Genomic DNA, 16332 nt, shown 5'->3' with positions numbered 1-16332 from the left:
GAAAGTACTCACAGAAAGGAACCAATATGGTAGACCTTGGTTCCAGTTCATTTCCAGATGAATTCAGTGAGTCTTACACTTGCCCTAAAAGGATAATATTGAGCCTCACAAAGTTTTCACTTCCATGAGACACATCCACTCCATGCCAGGCCTATATCAGTTTCAAATGTGGTCACCAAAAAATTTGCTGAAAAAAAAAAGCCCACAAAATTTGGGATTTTCAAACTTGAAAATTTAATTAACTGAGGGCTAAGCTAACCAAAGTGGAAGTTAGGGTAGGATTTTCAGAAACCAGATGCATTACTAATTGTATTGATGGGCTCTGTTCTGGGATACTTTTGAGGATAGAGAGGCCAGATGTGTGATAAGTGCTGCTGGGTCTGCTTGCATGGCCGGCGTCGTAGCCAGTATTGCTCTGTGCCTGCTGACCCTTAAAACAACCACCACGGGGGTGTTTCCAAGGGCTTTTTCCCTTCCTGGAAACTTCCAGGTTGGACCCAATCAAAAAAGGGATAAAGATTCTGAAGAAAATAAAAAATTTCTATACAAAGGATTTCTAAAGTATTAAAGCTACCATGTGAGGCCCACAGGTCTCAAGTTGCCCTAGTTGCCGTGATTTCATTCTCCAACTTCTGAGTCGAAGATTAAAACTTTGGAAACATCTAAGTTTCTACTCGGAAATATCTAAATTTCTGCTCATTTAAACTGAGTAGAAGATTTAAATTTTGGAAACATCTAAGTTTCCAGTCTAAGACTCAGTATTTTATTCTAAACTAAATTTTCACCTCTTGTGACCTTAAACTTACCCACTTTTGATGTTAACAAAATTCTTTTTTCCAAGTAAGTTAACCTAGCTTATCTTAAAGAAAGAGAAAAACTTCATACTAATTTGTCAATGTTCCCTCATTCATAAAACATGGTTGAAATTGAGTTTTTTTACTTTCTAAAGGAAAATCATTTTATGCTTCTGCAATATTGTTGATCAGCTACTCCGTCATGTGAATGTACTGGGTAATTCTCAGAGGCTCTCTTCATGTATGTCAATACTAAGACATTTCAGATACACTTTATACAGTATGTGGTTCTCACCCTACTCTTAGGACAACTTAAAGCCAACTCTTCATGTGTTAAGGAGTTGAATTTAAATTTACGGCTATGTTTTATTTCCCCGAAAATAATATTAACTTGCTTAGATTCGTTTTATAATATTCATCTATTCCCTTAATGGAGTGACAAGTAATTGAAATTGCTGTGAAAGAAAATGATTAGTTTATCCATTCTTTTTGGATACTTGTCTCCAGGTACACTTTCACAGGAATATATACTTTTGAATCACTTATAAAAATTATTGCAAGGGGCTTCTGTTTAGAAGATTTTACCTTCCTTCGGGACCCATGGAACTGGCTCGACTTCACTGTCATTACATTTGCGTAAGTGCCTTTCTTGGAAGCTTCAAAAGAGACTATATTTTGCCTTCTATAAGTGCTCATGCTTTTAAAGAATAAGCTTGCTTTAACTGTAGAATATTTCAGTGTGATTTATATATTTAAGCTCTGGATTTTAATTTAGCGCAACAGAGGTCAAAGTGGCATTTCACTTTGGCATAAAGGCTTTGCAGTAATTGAAATTACAATTTTCACATGTAACAAACATCTGTCAGCAAATTTCATACATGCTGCTTTTTCAACAGGTGCACACACACACACACACACACACACCCTAATATGAAAGCATAAATGTATTCATAATACATCTGTGAAAACGGCTTTTTAAAATTACAGCCAAATACAATTCTACTGACCCTACAGATTTCCATTGACATTACCCACATCACACACTCTCCCCAGCTTCTTTGGTAGAATAATAGAAAATAAACATCAAAACATTCTGACAAATCAAACTAATAGAAAAACTAAGGTAGTTAATATATTATGTATTTAATAGTAAATTGTTATTTCATCAGTCAATTGATAATTAAGACATATAAACAAACACACTGTCTCTGCCTCTTCCTGTATCTTACCTGATCCCTTTCCTTTCTTCCTCTCTTCTTTCCCTTTATAATTTTCTTCATCTTTTTCTTTATATTAACCTTCTTATCCTTATTTCCCATCCAGATACACTCAGTATTATGCACAATTTCTGCAGTCCTGCTTATTATTTTTTTGTCTAGTGATATACTTCCCCGAAGAAGAAGACACTCAGAAAAGTAACAGAAGGCCACTCAGCAGTAGGTAAAATTAGAGTGTGGAGGAAGGTGGACCAATACAGTTCACTCTCATCCTTCAGGAGCTGACATTCTTGGCCTCTTACAGGTGTAAGGAGGTGGATGGATGGGCAGAGGAGAAATGGTGCTGATATTCTCAGGGCTCCGGATGCTGCCTATCTCATCTTAATTCCATATCTAGTCAGGATGATTCTTCACCATTCCCTCTGGCCACAGCTCAGAAGAAGGCACATTGGGGCTACTGTTTCTTGAGAATAAAGTAGCAGTAATGGCAGGAGTAACCAGTGGGCCCCCATAAAATATTGTCCTTAATTTGCCTAGCTTTCACTTAAGAGTTACACTAGGAAATCCTGATCACATACAGATAGGCAATAAGTCAATCTGTCTAAATCTCTCTTGGACGATTTCATGATTTTCATGTATTTTTTTTAAAACTAATTCCATGACACTATAGCCAAGAATTATTTTCTTTTTACTTAATTCTCCTAAATCACACATGATATCGATTGTATTGCTTTTTGAAATGGCAACAGGATTGTGTGCGTTATGAAGTTTACATCTAGTTAACAGCCTTAAATTATCTGAGTAAAGAAAACCATAGTGATAGACCCTAATTTCTAAATTGTTACTTACAATATTATCATTCAAAATCACCAAGAAGGTCTTTATAAAAGACCCAAGCAAATAATATAAATCCTGCTTAAATCTTGAATAACTCTTATTTAATTCTACAGGTATGTAACAGAATTTGTAAGCCTAGGCAATTTTTCAGCTCTTCGCACTTTCAGAGTCTTGAGAGCTTTGAAAACTATTTCTGTAATTCCAGGTAAGAAGTGATCAGTGTAAAGCATAAGGATCCTTGCACCTACAGCTCTTTCTTCGTATTCTGTTATTGTGTTTGTGTGTGAACTCCCTATTACAGATATGTGACAGAGTTTGTGGACCTGGGCAATGTCTCCGCATTGAGAACATTCAGAGTTCTCCGAGCACTGAAAACAATTTCAGTCATTCCAGGTGAGGGTTAAACACTGAGGCTCACCTGTCATGTTTTTTTCAGCAACCGTCTCTTTTCTTGACATTCAGCATTACAGAAAATCAGGGGTCATAATCATTAAAATCATCAAAATCATAACTATCAAAATTGGGTATTACTCAGAAAATGACTCTTATTATTTGAACACAAAATTTTATGTTTTCACATTTTTCATCATCCTTGGAGCTTAACAATTTCTTGCATGAGACACTGTAATATAAAGTTTATGTGATTTGCACTTAGAGATGTCCTGGGTTTTTTTCTCCACATCAGTCATACCAAGGATTTGTTCCATATCAAATGTACCAATCTGTAATTTCTTGTTCATTTTAGGCATTGATGACAATGTATATACAATGTAAATCTTAATATTGCTTAAAAAGACAAGGGAATAAGATAATAAAGAGTAGCATGGGTCTGCATGGAGGATTATTATTATTATTATCATTTTTTTTGGGGCCGTGCCATGCAGCTTGCAGGATCTTAGTTCTCCAACCAAGGATTGAACTCGGGCCACGGCAGTGAAAGTGCCGAGTCCTAACCACTGGACAGCCAGGGAACTCCCCAAGGAGTTATTATCCTAAAGTGCAATTATACTCCAAACCACTTCCAGTTTTATAGCAAAACCTTTCCTACTTATGAATAGGAATTTTAAAATATTTTTATTCATGTAATTTGTTATAAAACTGACAACTGACCCCAATGAAAGAAAGTATGGGGCAAGTTTCATTAGCAAAACGGAGAAATACAAGACCTTAATATAGGCTTTGTGAAGACCATGAACTTCCAGCTATTTTCTCCCAACCTAATGGGATATGGATCTTCATTTCATGGTTTAGATTTTTTTACATTTCCAGAGTTTATTTCCATAAGCACTTCAGCCTTCCATGAAGTGTTGCTCTTCCACTAGCATTGCAATCATTTTCAGACTTATTCATGGAGTGTATGTTTTCAAGAAAATTGTGTGAAGCTTTTGGTATTTCAGACATTCTAAGTCTTTATAGTAATAACCTTCTTTCTTTCAGGCCTGAAGACCATCGTAGGGGCCCTGATCCAGTCTGTGAAAAAGCTCTCAGATGTCATGATCCTGACTGTGTTCTGTCTGAGCGTGTTTGCACTGATTGGGCTGCAGCTCTTTATGGGCAACCTGAGGAATAAATGTGTACAATGGCCTCCCACCAACGCTTCCCTGGAGGAACATAGTGTAGAGAAGAATATAACTGTGAATTACAATGGCACACTTGTAAACGAAACTCTCATTGAGTTTGACTGGAAATCATATATTCAAGATTCAAGTAAGAATTACTGTTATGTAGGTTTATTTTTTCATTGTTGATTGTCTTTCCATCTAGGCATGGAAAATTTTTTAAATGATTGCATAACAGGTTGTGATCTCTTAATCACCTTATAATGGTTTGCACATACATTTAATTATTTTATTGATAACTATGATAACTATTTTATTGATAACCCTATGGGAGGCTGAAAAATTCAGCTAGAAAGAAATTTTCTTAGGATATTGGGTTGCTATACATTCTTCTCATCACAGTGTACAATGCTGTATATTGTCTCATTTGAGACAATCAAATGACATAAAGTATTTGAAAACCCTTTGTAAACTCCAAAGTATTATGCAAATGTAGCCCATTAAACACTAATTGCAGAGTGTGTTTTATGTACCAGAAAGTGCGCAGGATGCTGGGAAAATGACGGTAATGGCACATAATTCCAAGGTGCTTATAGTTTACCAGGTTATTTTTGTTGTTGTATTATGGAAAGCAAGTGAGACCTAAAGGTTAACATTATTCTTACGTTTGTAGAATAAGAATTAAAAGTAGTATTACATCAAAGAGAAGGAAATGAGAGTCAACATTTAAGAGAGAGAAATTAAAAATGTCATAAAACTGTGAAGTTATGAGAATCAGTTTATCTTTATTTCAAGAGTTTAGACAAAACAGTCAAACGTTTAAATAGTCTACTCTAGAAGGATGAAAAAATAATTGGCCTGATATCCTCTTTTTAAAGTGACAATAAAATTAACAATTTCTTTTTCTATCATATAATTTTAGTATCTGCCAGTAGCAATATTTCAAAAGCAGAGAGAAAGAACATGACTCATGAAAGGGAATGTCCTTTTAAAGGAAAATATTAAATATATAAGACTTAGACTCTAGATGTGCTTAAATATAGCTGTATCTATTATTTTAAGGTAATGAGTAATTCTTAGGGAAAAAAATCAAAAAAGAAAGAAAGTCTTAGTGACTGGTTATGTGGAAGAAGTAGGATTAGTCATAAAGTTTACTTACTAGTGGTTTGATAATTCTTAAAGTAATGATAGCATAATAAAAAAAACTAATCAGTGTCTTTTTATAGTTATAGATCTGGAAAATACCTTGGTTGATACAGATGAACACTTCCATGATGTTAGTGACATGCCAACAAATAATTTGCAAATAACTGTAAATCTCTGGATTAAGAAAAATGCTTTAAGAAAAATACATGTCAGAGGAATACATGAAATGTCCCTTATTCACTTCACATGATCCTTATAAGCCCACTGCTGTCACCAACTCTCTGAAATCTGTATTTTTGTTGTTGTTGTTTTAATCTAAGATCAAGGAACTGATTATGAGGATGTCACTTAGGATTTATTCACTCTAGGGAAAATTTATTGGACTCCATTCTTGTTACATTCAAAATAAAAGAAGTCAAGAATATCTGAGGCTATTTTCAGCCCTAAAAATCTGTTTCTTGTCATTTTCTCTAATAATATTCCATTTGTTGAACAAAGATTATTTTAAACTAAATGCAAATATAAATAAAATGGTTTATTTTTGAAAGTAATAGAAAATTAAATTTATTAAAATTAAAGATAAACATTATGACTGAAAGTTATATTTTCTTCAGATTAAACTTCTAGATCAGTGAGTTTAATGGACAAAACTTCACTTATAAATATCTGGTATCAAAAATTTGTCCAAGGCTTCCCTGGTGGCGCAGTGGTTAAGAATCCGCCTGCCAATGCAGGGGACACGGGTTCAAGCCCTGGTCCGGGAAGATCCCACATGCTGTGGAGCAACTAAGCCCGTGCGCCACAACTACTGAGCCTGCGCTCTAGAGCCCCCGAGCCACAACTGCTGAAGCCAGCGAGCCACAACTACTGAAGCCCACACACCTAGAGCCCGTGCTCCGCAACAAGAGAAACCACCACAATGAGAAGCCTGGGCACCTCAACAAAGTGTAGCCTCCGCTAGGCACAACTAGAGAAAGCCTGTGCGCAGCAACGAAGACCCAACACAGCCAAAAATAAATAAATTAAATAAATTAAAAAAAAATTTATCCAGAAACTGTCATATTCCTTTAACATTGTTTAATTTCATTTAAAAGTTAAGAAATTGTATCTTAATTTTCTTATGTTCAGAGAAGTAAAGACATTGAAAATTAAAATAGTTCCATTATGTATTTTTGTATCTCTTACAGAACTATACGTAGAGTAAATTTCTCAGAAGATTTAGCATCTAGAAAATATTTTTCCTACAAAATCCAAAATTGTCCTTTTTACAAAATGACTCTTTAATTCCATGTGTTTCTCTTTTTGTCATCCCTTTACTTATTCATTCAGTAAACTTTATTGAAAGGCTACTAGGACCCAAACACTAGTAATATGGAAATAATTAATGATTAGACATTTTTTTCAAGGAGGAACAGTATTTGTAAGCAAATAATCACAATATAAGACAGTGAATGTAATAATAATGGCTATACATGTTACTGGTAGCACAGTGAGAGGATTTCTTAATTTTGCCAATCTTTAAGTGGGAAGAAAGTAGAAGCTATCAAGGAATAATTCACAGAGGAAGTGACACTTCAACAGGACGTTGAAAGAATCTAACGAATTTGCCAGAGACGGAAATCTTTGAGAAAATGAAATATTTACCTATAATAATTATTTTAGCTTTAGTACAATATTTAAAATTATTTTTTATTTCACTTGTTTTAGCAGTTGACATGATTTATGCATCTTTTACTATAAGCTGCCTATGATATATTCTATAAGTTGGTAGAATGTAAATTATAATTAATTATTAGTCATTTATAAAGTGTTAAAAAATACAGAAGACAGTTCAGAAAAGTTAAAATCCCTTTATTTTGAAATATGTAGCTGTTTTGAGAAAGCAAAGAAATCCCTGCCATTCTTATCTACTTTTACAGAATGAAATTTTTATTTTTCATGAGGAGGGTAAAAAAACACGGATACCTTTTAAAATACTATGTTAGTACCTGTGATTATCACTAATTTTACGTTCATAAAGAACAAATGCTTTGTACTATTAACTAAGTATCCAATCTCCTTAATAGAATATCTAATATTTAGAGGGAATAATACTTGTGCCTTTGAATAAATTATATAATGTATTTAAAACTATAATAATGTATTTAAAATTATAATAATGTACTTAAAATTATGAACATTAAAAGAGCGGCCTGATCTTATTCTCATTTTGCAATGTCATGCAAATATTCATCATGTGACTTTTTTTCCTAAACAGGATATCATTATTTTCTGGAGGGTTTTTCAGATGCACTACTGTGTGGAAATAGCTCAGATGCTGGGTAAGACAATCATTTGTGTGTGTGTGTGTGTGTGTGTGTGTGTGTGTGTGTGTATATATTTTCTCTTTTTTTGTACAAACTGACAGGTAACAGCCAACTAACTTTATTCATACTAATTTGCTATAATTAAGGTTATTTATAAGGTGAGGGATTATTTAGATATTAGACAAGCTTTCATGTTTCATAAAACAAGAAGTTATACTTTAGCTCTAATGCTGTTTCCCTTAGATGAGTATATGTGAGCTGTGAGACGACTCTGGATTATCCACGGTAGGAAAATGAACTAGACATATGTTAACACACTAATTACCAACAGAAAATAGTTTTGTAAAATATTACTAGAAATGCTATGCAATATTTTAATGATGACGTCAAGTGGATAGTAAAATTATGTTAAGTCAAAAGTTGGTATTAATTGCTTATTTATCATACTTTTATCCCTTGAAATAGCAAATCTTCCTGGCTAGACAATATCATAAGTATAGTACGCTACCAGAATAAAAAGACAGCAGAACTTCTTATAATACTTTCTTTTGCCACGTTTACAGCCAATGTCCAGAAGGATACACGTGTGTGAAAGCTGGTAGAAATCCCAATTATGGCTACACGAGCTTCGATACCTTCAGTTGGGCTTTTTTGTCCCTGTTTCGACTGATGACTCAGGACTTCTGGGAAAATCTTTACCAACTGGTGAGAACCTGAAGAGACACATATTATGTTTAATTGGAAGTATATAAGAAAACCAGCTTAGTTATGAAATCCAAACCACACCATAATATAATGGAAAGAGCGGAGCTTAAAATCAGATTTGACTTTCTTTACCCTATTGATTATAACACATATTAAGCATAACAATGCCAGGAGCAGCAATTCTCTCTCATTTCCCCTTGGCTCAAAACCTATTTCCCACCCTTCCCAGACACAGATCCTCCTAAACAGAAGGCATATATTCCCCTCAACTCTGTTTACCCGCTCAAGTATCATCCTTCAGGTGGCAGGTGATGAAAATGAATAAGCAGATGTAGAAGGATAACTTTGGTCTCTTCCTTAACTTTATTCAAAGCCTCAGCTCTTTGATGGAGATCTCCATGGTACTTTATTTGACTCTGCTTTATTCCTGATAAATCCAAGAATTCCCTCCTACACATCAGAATGTTGAATGCATGAGTTAGGGGAGAAGGAAGAGGATGATGTTAAAGAAACAGACAGTCAACGAGGTAGGAGGGGCTGTGAACGTCATAATTATTATTTATATCAGAGTCCTATAAGACACACAGTAAGTTGGAGCCAGGTAAAGCCACCCGTTAGTGAAATAATATTGAAAAAAATAATTCTGGTGTTCTTATTTTCAGACATTACGTGCTGCTGGAAAAACATACATGATATTTTTTGTGCTGGTCATTTTCTTGGGCTCATTCTATCTAATAAATTTGATCCTGGCTGTGGTAGCCATGGCCTATGAGGAACAGAATCAGGCCACCTTAGAAGAGGCAGAACAGAAAGAGGCTGAATTTCAGCAGATGCTTGAACAGCTTAAAAAGCAACAGGAAGCAGCTCAGGTAAATTCACCAAATCAACTCAGGTAAATTCACCAAATCAAATACGTCCTGTCTCATGGTACAAACCTTCTTTATTGTTTTGGTTGTTACAAAAATACTGCAGAGAAAGTGAGAGACAGATAATTGTTTGTACTTAAGAGAAGCTGGTAGTATAGGGGATTAGTAAGGATTTCTACATTGTTTTGATCATCTTTAAGTCATTTAGTTGAATTATTCTAAGATGTTTACGATATGGACCACAATAGAACTCTCTCATGCTATTTTAATCATCTTAAAATTTTTAGAATACAAGGGAAAATGTGATTTTGGGGTTTTCTCAGGTGAGAAACTTACTGAATGAGTATACTGGCATTAGAAGAAAATCCTAAGAAATCATCTTTTCTTAGAAAAAATTTTATTGGTTATTATATAAAAAGATGTTCATGTGGTTCTTAGAAGATCATCTATTACTTTCTTTAACCAAAAATATATTGTCTTGTAATGTGGTTGCTTAATTGACTTTCTTACATAAATAAAAAAGTGATCAAATAATGTAATGTTCTCTGATACAGCAGTATCCAATAGGCATATGAAAGTCACCAATTTCATGGAGATCAGGGAACCTAAGAATTACTTGTTCTTGTAGTGAGGTGTCAGTACTCACAGTACAACAAAATGCCCTTCTTATCACTTCCATCTTTCCTTACTCTTTCTGTTCAGCATCGAAACTCACTGTCTTTACTAAAGAAGAAAGTTGTTTGGGGAGTATTAATTTATTTGCAAGAGTCCTTGTATTGAGAGTACTCTTGGAACAATGATAATAATCAAAAGTGCCAACCTAGGGCTAGTACAAGTTGTGATCAAAAAGCATTGTTTTCATCCCATGACCATGTGGCCAGCAAGAACCAGTGCCGACTTAAAGAAGCTGGGGATGGTCTTTGGAGAACTGAACATCTTGTCTTGCTTAGCCAAAACTTCTGACCCTCCCTTCTCCAGTCTTCTGAATAGAGTATTGTGGAGGGGTAAGGAAGGGATTTTATCACCTTCCATAAATTTGATTGATAATATTGTGAGAGTATTGGACAACCCTGTTTCAATAACTGGAAAGAGGATCTCAGCTCTTTATCTCATTCCTCCTATCTTTGGATTAGACCCCAAGTTACTGATCAGCTTTTCTTCCATGCTCCAGTTTTTTTTCAGTGAAAAAAAAAAAAAAAGACAGTGCTAATTAGATACCAATTTTTAGAGTAAATCAAATCCCAAAAGTAATATGAATTTATGTTCTTGTTATTGTCTGATTGATCCTTTTGAATATGCAGTCTGTAAAACATCATACAAATGTAATCAATGTTAGCACAAAGAAAACCAAATTAACTCTAAAAGCCTTTATTAGATGGAAAGAAAAAAAATTCTCTTTTATACTTGCAGAGTTTCTTCGATATAAGATTAGCTGGAGTCAGCTAAATTATTTTTAAAATGCTTTGCAAATGCTTTAGCTATTTTTTTAAAGGTGAAGTCTTCTCTAGTTCCATGCTAAGACCATTTCTCCTCAATGTAGCAGGCAGCGGCTGTAACTGCCTCAGTGCATTCCAGGGAACCTAGTGCAGCAGGCGGGCTCTCAGACAGCTCCTCTGAAGCCTCCAAGTTGAGTTCCAAGAGTGCAAAGGAAAGAAGAAATCGGAGAAAGAAAAGAAAACAGAAAGAGCAGTCTGGTGGAGAAGAGAAAGATGACGATGAATTCCATAAATCTGAATCTGAAGACAGCATCAGGAGGAAAGGGTTTCGCTTCTCCATAGAAGGGAATCGGTTGACATATGAAAAGAGGTACTCCTCCCCACACCAGGTATGGCACTGCTGAGTTAAATGATGCATGGATGGAAATTAGAACACTGAAGAGAGGGGGAGGAATTAAACACAACTTATGAATTTTTATCAACTGAATTGACTGCTGTGTTTATTATATTTAAACCTATCCTTTCTGTACATAGTTATGAGAAAATCTTAGTTTGCACACGTAAATCTACAGCGGGGTGTAGTTGAGATAACACTACATTGAAAGTCAGGAGACCCGGATTCCCACCTGAACCTGTCTGCTGGTACTTGTTGTAACTAATGACATTTCATCTTTCTGGTCTGCAGCCTTTTTAATGAGAAAAAAAAATGTAGATAACTGATCAGTAATGTCTTTTTGGTTATTTTATATATTTTTTTACCCCTGACTACTTTATAAACTATCATGCATGCTTCTGAAAATATTAGTCATGGTATACTTTATCAAAAAGCCCATCACTCTGAATTTCAGAAGTCTTCAAGTTCCAACAACACTGTGCCTTTTAGCTGCAACAAGAACAATAATTAATTTAAAGTGATTTTAGAAAGACGGACTAAAACAATTTGTGAAAAGTGTTAGAATTTCTTGAAGGGAAAGAGCAACGGAAACAAATGTGCCCCTGTTAAGGTCATGCTACTGATATTTATTGAGTGTTTACAATGTCCATAGTAAGGTACTAAAGATGCTTGCTTTTGAATATGAAATATGGTGGTTCAGGGTTTTGTTTTTCAATATCTTTAAGTTGCGATCTGTCTCCCCAGTCATTAATCTCAAGGGCTAGAAACCGTCTCTTAGAAAAGTAATTTAATTTAATACGAATGCACATAAAACGAGAATGTTAATCAAAAAAGAATGAGTCACATTCTGTTTTGAATGCTGAAGTCCCCTTCAACTTAATCTTGCAAAATAAAAGCACATTCCAAATGGCCATATTAATATGATTTTATTTTATTTTATTTTTTTTGGTTTCAAACTTTTAGTCTTTGTTGAGCATCCGTGGCTCCTTATTTTCTCCAAGGCGAAATAGCAGAACAAGCCTTTTCAGCTTCAGAGGGCGAGCAAAGGATGTGGGATCAGAGAATGACTTTGCTGATGATGAACACAGCACCTTCGAAGATAATGAAAGCCGCAGAGACTCCTTATTTTTGCCCCGACGACATGCAGAGCGACGCAACAGTAACCTGAGTCAGACCAGTAGGTCGTCCCGGATGCTGGCCGTGTTTCCAGCCAATGGGAAGATGCACAGCACTGTGGATTGCAATGGTGTGGTTTCCTTGGTTGGTGGACCTTCAGTTCCTACATCGCCTGTTGGACAGCTTCTACCAGAGGTGATAATAGATAAGCCAGCTACTGATGACAATGTAAGGAAGTTTTAAATAGTTCAGGCATGGCTGGCCCATTATTGCTGCACCAGCCAGTGTTTCTACAGAAGGGAACCCCTTGAGAATGATTCCTGGTTGGTCAAGCTGTGAATGCACCTGCATCTTTTAATATCTTTAAGAGAGTATCCACCTAAAACTTAAGGCCTCAGCACCTTCTTGCATAACACCTGAATGCATTTACTTATTAAACGTGCTAAGGATAAATTAAACACAATAGGAAATGACTGCTTCCAGTTGGAGGATTTGCTATATACCCATGCTGAACTTAGACAGCAGGACATCCTCTAAAGCTCTGGTGTAAGAGTAAATGAACGATTCTTATGTTTAACTGTAAAGGGTGTATAATAAATCTTTCCAACAGATTCTTCAATATAGCTCTGCTTTAGTTTAGAAGATTTTCAAGAACACTGTGCCTAAATAGATAGCTTCAATATTATCTTAAAATTTCTAGTACTCATATTTGTCTTACTAAAAAAAAAAAAATGCTGATATCGGTCTTCTCAAAACTAATCTAAATGAAGAGACACAAAAAAATATTAATACAGGCAGATAAAAGAATTGTCTGTGTACAAAGGTATGTTATGTGTTTGTGAATGTATACCCAGATGAGGAATTTCTAAACACATGCTGCCTCTTGTTAGACTTGGAAATATATCAGCATGGTGAGGCATGACTAAGTCAGAATTAGATGACTTATTGCTTTGGTACCCTGGATGAAACTGTTGTCCATGCAGCATGTGTTGTTGTTTTTTTAACATACAGTTTGTGTTGTCAATGATCATCTATGTCTTGTGTCCAGAAAATGAGATGGCAGCTACGAGTGTCGTAATTATTTGTATTTCTTTAAAAATAAAGGGCTACCTTCTCAACATAAAATGCCTTGATCATTTAGATGTCGTTTCAAGTCACTACTTTTTACTATTAGTTCAGAAATAAGGAAATTGTTAAATATGTCTCTCACAAATTTATCAATCATATCCAAATTACATTATGTCTCATAAAATTATGAAATCAGAGGGTTAAAAAAAAAACCCTCAGTTTTTGCTGTATGAGTAAATGGTTAACAGTTTGGACATTCCAGGCTAATGATACAATAAGTCAGCAATATCTGCCATCACCAATTAAATATGAACGTGCATGTCGCATGTGTTTCATGAATTTCACAGTGTCACATTATTCACATAAGTTGTTCACTTATCATATTGCTCAAGTTAATCATTTAATACATTAGCATTTTCTTTACAGGGAACAACCACTGAAACTGAAATGAGAAAGAGAAGGTCAAGTTCTTTTCATGTTTCCATGGACTTTCTAGAAGATCCTTCTCAAAGGCAAAGAGCAATGAGCATAGCCAGCATTTTAACAAATACAGTAGAAGGTTTGTAACAAATTCCATTTCCGTTTCAGTTGTTTTCACTGAGCTTATATCGTCTCATTCGAAACGAATGTCTCTGTGAGTTGGAAGCAGTGTATTCTAAAGAGAACATAGTAGGTCTTATTTAAGAGTTATTTGTTATACCTACTCCTGTATTCTAGAAGCTTTAAAAAAGTTACTTAAATTCTGTGATATTGAAACTAAAGAATGTATCCTGTGTGTGGCAACTCCTTGAAAATGCAGACTAAAGCATTTCTGTTAGGGGTTTCTAATCCCATTAGCCATGGTGTTCCTCTCTTCTGTTCCACTTAGCGTAGGACTTCCTAAATACTCTCAAGGTTGGAGGGGAGGAGTGGGTCATTCTCACAAAATAAAAACAAATTAACAAGATGATTCTTGGCTCTACCCTATCTCTCTGTCCTATCTCTTACAGCCTGAGGATGACACCATAGCCAGACATTAACATAGGATTACACACAGTCTACACTACTCCAACCCATATTCTTATTGAGACTTTATTTAAAAGACCATTCACTTAACTTAAGGCAAAGTATGGAACCACAGTATCAATGCATAAGAGAAGAAAACCATTCTTTGCTACCTCTGTTCTATGTTTATGTGTGAAGAAATATTTTGGGCCGTCTAAAGATTAAATTGTATAGTTTTTTTTAAATCGAGTATAAAAGAGGTTGACTGTCACAAATGGAAATGTGTTGGTTACTAAAAAGAAGTCTAGTGGATTTGAAAGGAATATATGTGTGTAAAAATATCTTTTGGTGGTTGTTTTTAATTTATTTTTTTTAAATCTAGAACTTGAAGAATCCAGGCAGAAATGCCCACCCTGTTGGTATAAATTTTCCAACATGTTCTTAATCTGGGACTGTTCGCCATATTGGTTAAAAGTGAAACATATTGTCAACCTGGTTGTGATGGACCCATTTGTTGACCTGGCCATCACCATCTGTATTGTCTTAAATACTCTGTTCATGGCCATGGAGCACTATCCCATGACGGACCATTTCAATAATGTGCTTACAGTAGGAAACTTGGTAAGCATATTGGAAGGTAAATGTGTTCAGTCTTCAAACTTTCTGTTTGAGAAACTCTTTACATTTAATAGCTTATAGCAGTCTTTCCACCACCCTTTCTACCTCCTGGCTCCCAAAAGATGGGAATTATATCTAGCTGGATATATCCTACTTTTGCCAAAAATAACAGCCCTTAAGATCAAAGCAGACACTGAGAAAGAGAGCAATAGGCACAGGCCTACAGTACGACTTGAAAAGTCAATATTGATATTTATAACTATTTCAAGGTACAGAAGCAGTCCATAGTTTAAGGACACACTTTTTGAAATGATGTTATCACAGTTTCCCTACCTGTAGAAGGCTAAAATAAAATTGCAGATCTTTTTATCTTGCTTAGTCATCATCATTATAAGCAATAGTTTAACAACTCAAAAATGTCTCCAGCTTTTCCGCTCCCAGGATCTAGGTAGACCATGTATTGTTTAATCCATCTATTTTAGATCAAAACCATAAAATATTGAAAACGTCCAGTACGTTTTGTGTATTATATGATTAACAGCGCCACTTTTGGTGAAGGTTGCCACTAAATTCTTTCTCTTCTGTGCTTAAAAAACATAAATTATTAAAGTGTTTGTTGACTCAACATAGGAATATTAGCTTTTATTTGCTGAAAGAATGGTCTCTAAAATAATGTATGCATTTTCCATAATATTTCTTTTAGGGTTTAAGGTTTTTGATGGTGGAAAGCAAAACATGTAAAGCATCCTGAATTATAGTATTTCTATTTTTAAAGCTTTAGTATTTATATAAGTTTAACCAAAAAGTTTGTTCAGATTTTTCTGTAAGATGTTATGTAAGAGGATTGGCCAACCCAATACTATGGAAGTAAATTAATTTTTTTCATGTGCATAACAAATACTGATAATAGTAATGCACATATTATAACATAGATACATATGTATAATGACAACTATCTGATTAGAGGGAAATGTGAATAAGCTTATAGATACATAAAACTGTTTATGGGAAAATCTTGTCAGTAGCTGTGCTGTATGAAGTCTGAAGGAAAATGCAGTTTGATGTGATGGAAAGAACACTGGTTAAAAATAGATTTGCTCTCAATCCTAGTTTTGCCGTTTTCTAGTTGATATTCGGCAAGTCATTGCACCCATCTGAAGACCTGTTTCCTCATCTGTAAAGTCATGGTTATAATACCTGCATTATGTGTTTAATAGCGTTTCTGTTGAGGATAAAATGAAATAACTTATATGAGAGCTTTTCATCAACTATAAATTACTATGCAA

The 16332-nt window shown here is 34.8% G+C and overlaps 1 protein-coding gene across 6 annotated transcripts in view; it reads left to right on the top strand.

The window, feature by feature from the left end:
* LOC133098367 (sodium channel protein type 1 subunit alpha) overlaps window positions 1-16332 on the top strand; it is an 89960-nt gene that overhangs the window by 22302 nt on the left and 51326 nt on the right. The window contains exons 4-13 of one of the 6 annotated variants that reach the window (XM_061201189.1): window positions 1302-1430; window positions 3150-3241; window positions 4286-4555; window positions 7811-7874; window positions 8423-8564; window positions 9227-9433; window positions 10974-11255; window positions 12224-12571; window positions 13871-14003; window positions 14811-15049. In XM_061201189.1, the coding sequence (XP_061057172.1) occupies window positions 1302-1430; window positions 3150-3241; window positions 4286-4555; window positions 7811-7874; window positions 8423-8564; window positions 9227-9433; window positions 10974-11255; window positions 12224-12571; window positions 13871-14003; window positions 14811-15049 (1906 nt within the window). Of the gene's footprint in view, window positions 1-1301; window positions 1431-3149; window positions 3242-4285; window positions 4556-7810; window positions 7875-8422; window positions 8565-9226; window positions 9434-10970; window positions 11256-12223; window positions 12605-13856; window positions 14004-14810; window positions 15050-16332 lie in introns of all 6 variants that reach the window. The other 5 variants (XM_061201182.1, XM_061201173.1, XM_061201166.1 and 2 more) reach the window with 5 other exon arrangements.

This window comes from Eubalaena glacialis, chromosome 1, assembly GCF_028564815.1.
Source record: "Eubalaena glacialis isolate mEubGla1 chromosome 1, mEubGla1.1.hap2.+ XY, whole genome shotgun sequence".
Lineage (NCBI taxonomy): Eukaryota > Metazoa > Chordata > Mammalia > Artiodactyla > Balaenidae > Eubalaena > Eubalaena glacialis.
The sequence above is the reverse complement of the archived record's forward strand: the minus strand, read 5'-3'. Positions and strand labels throughout refer to the sequence as shown.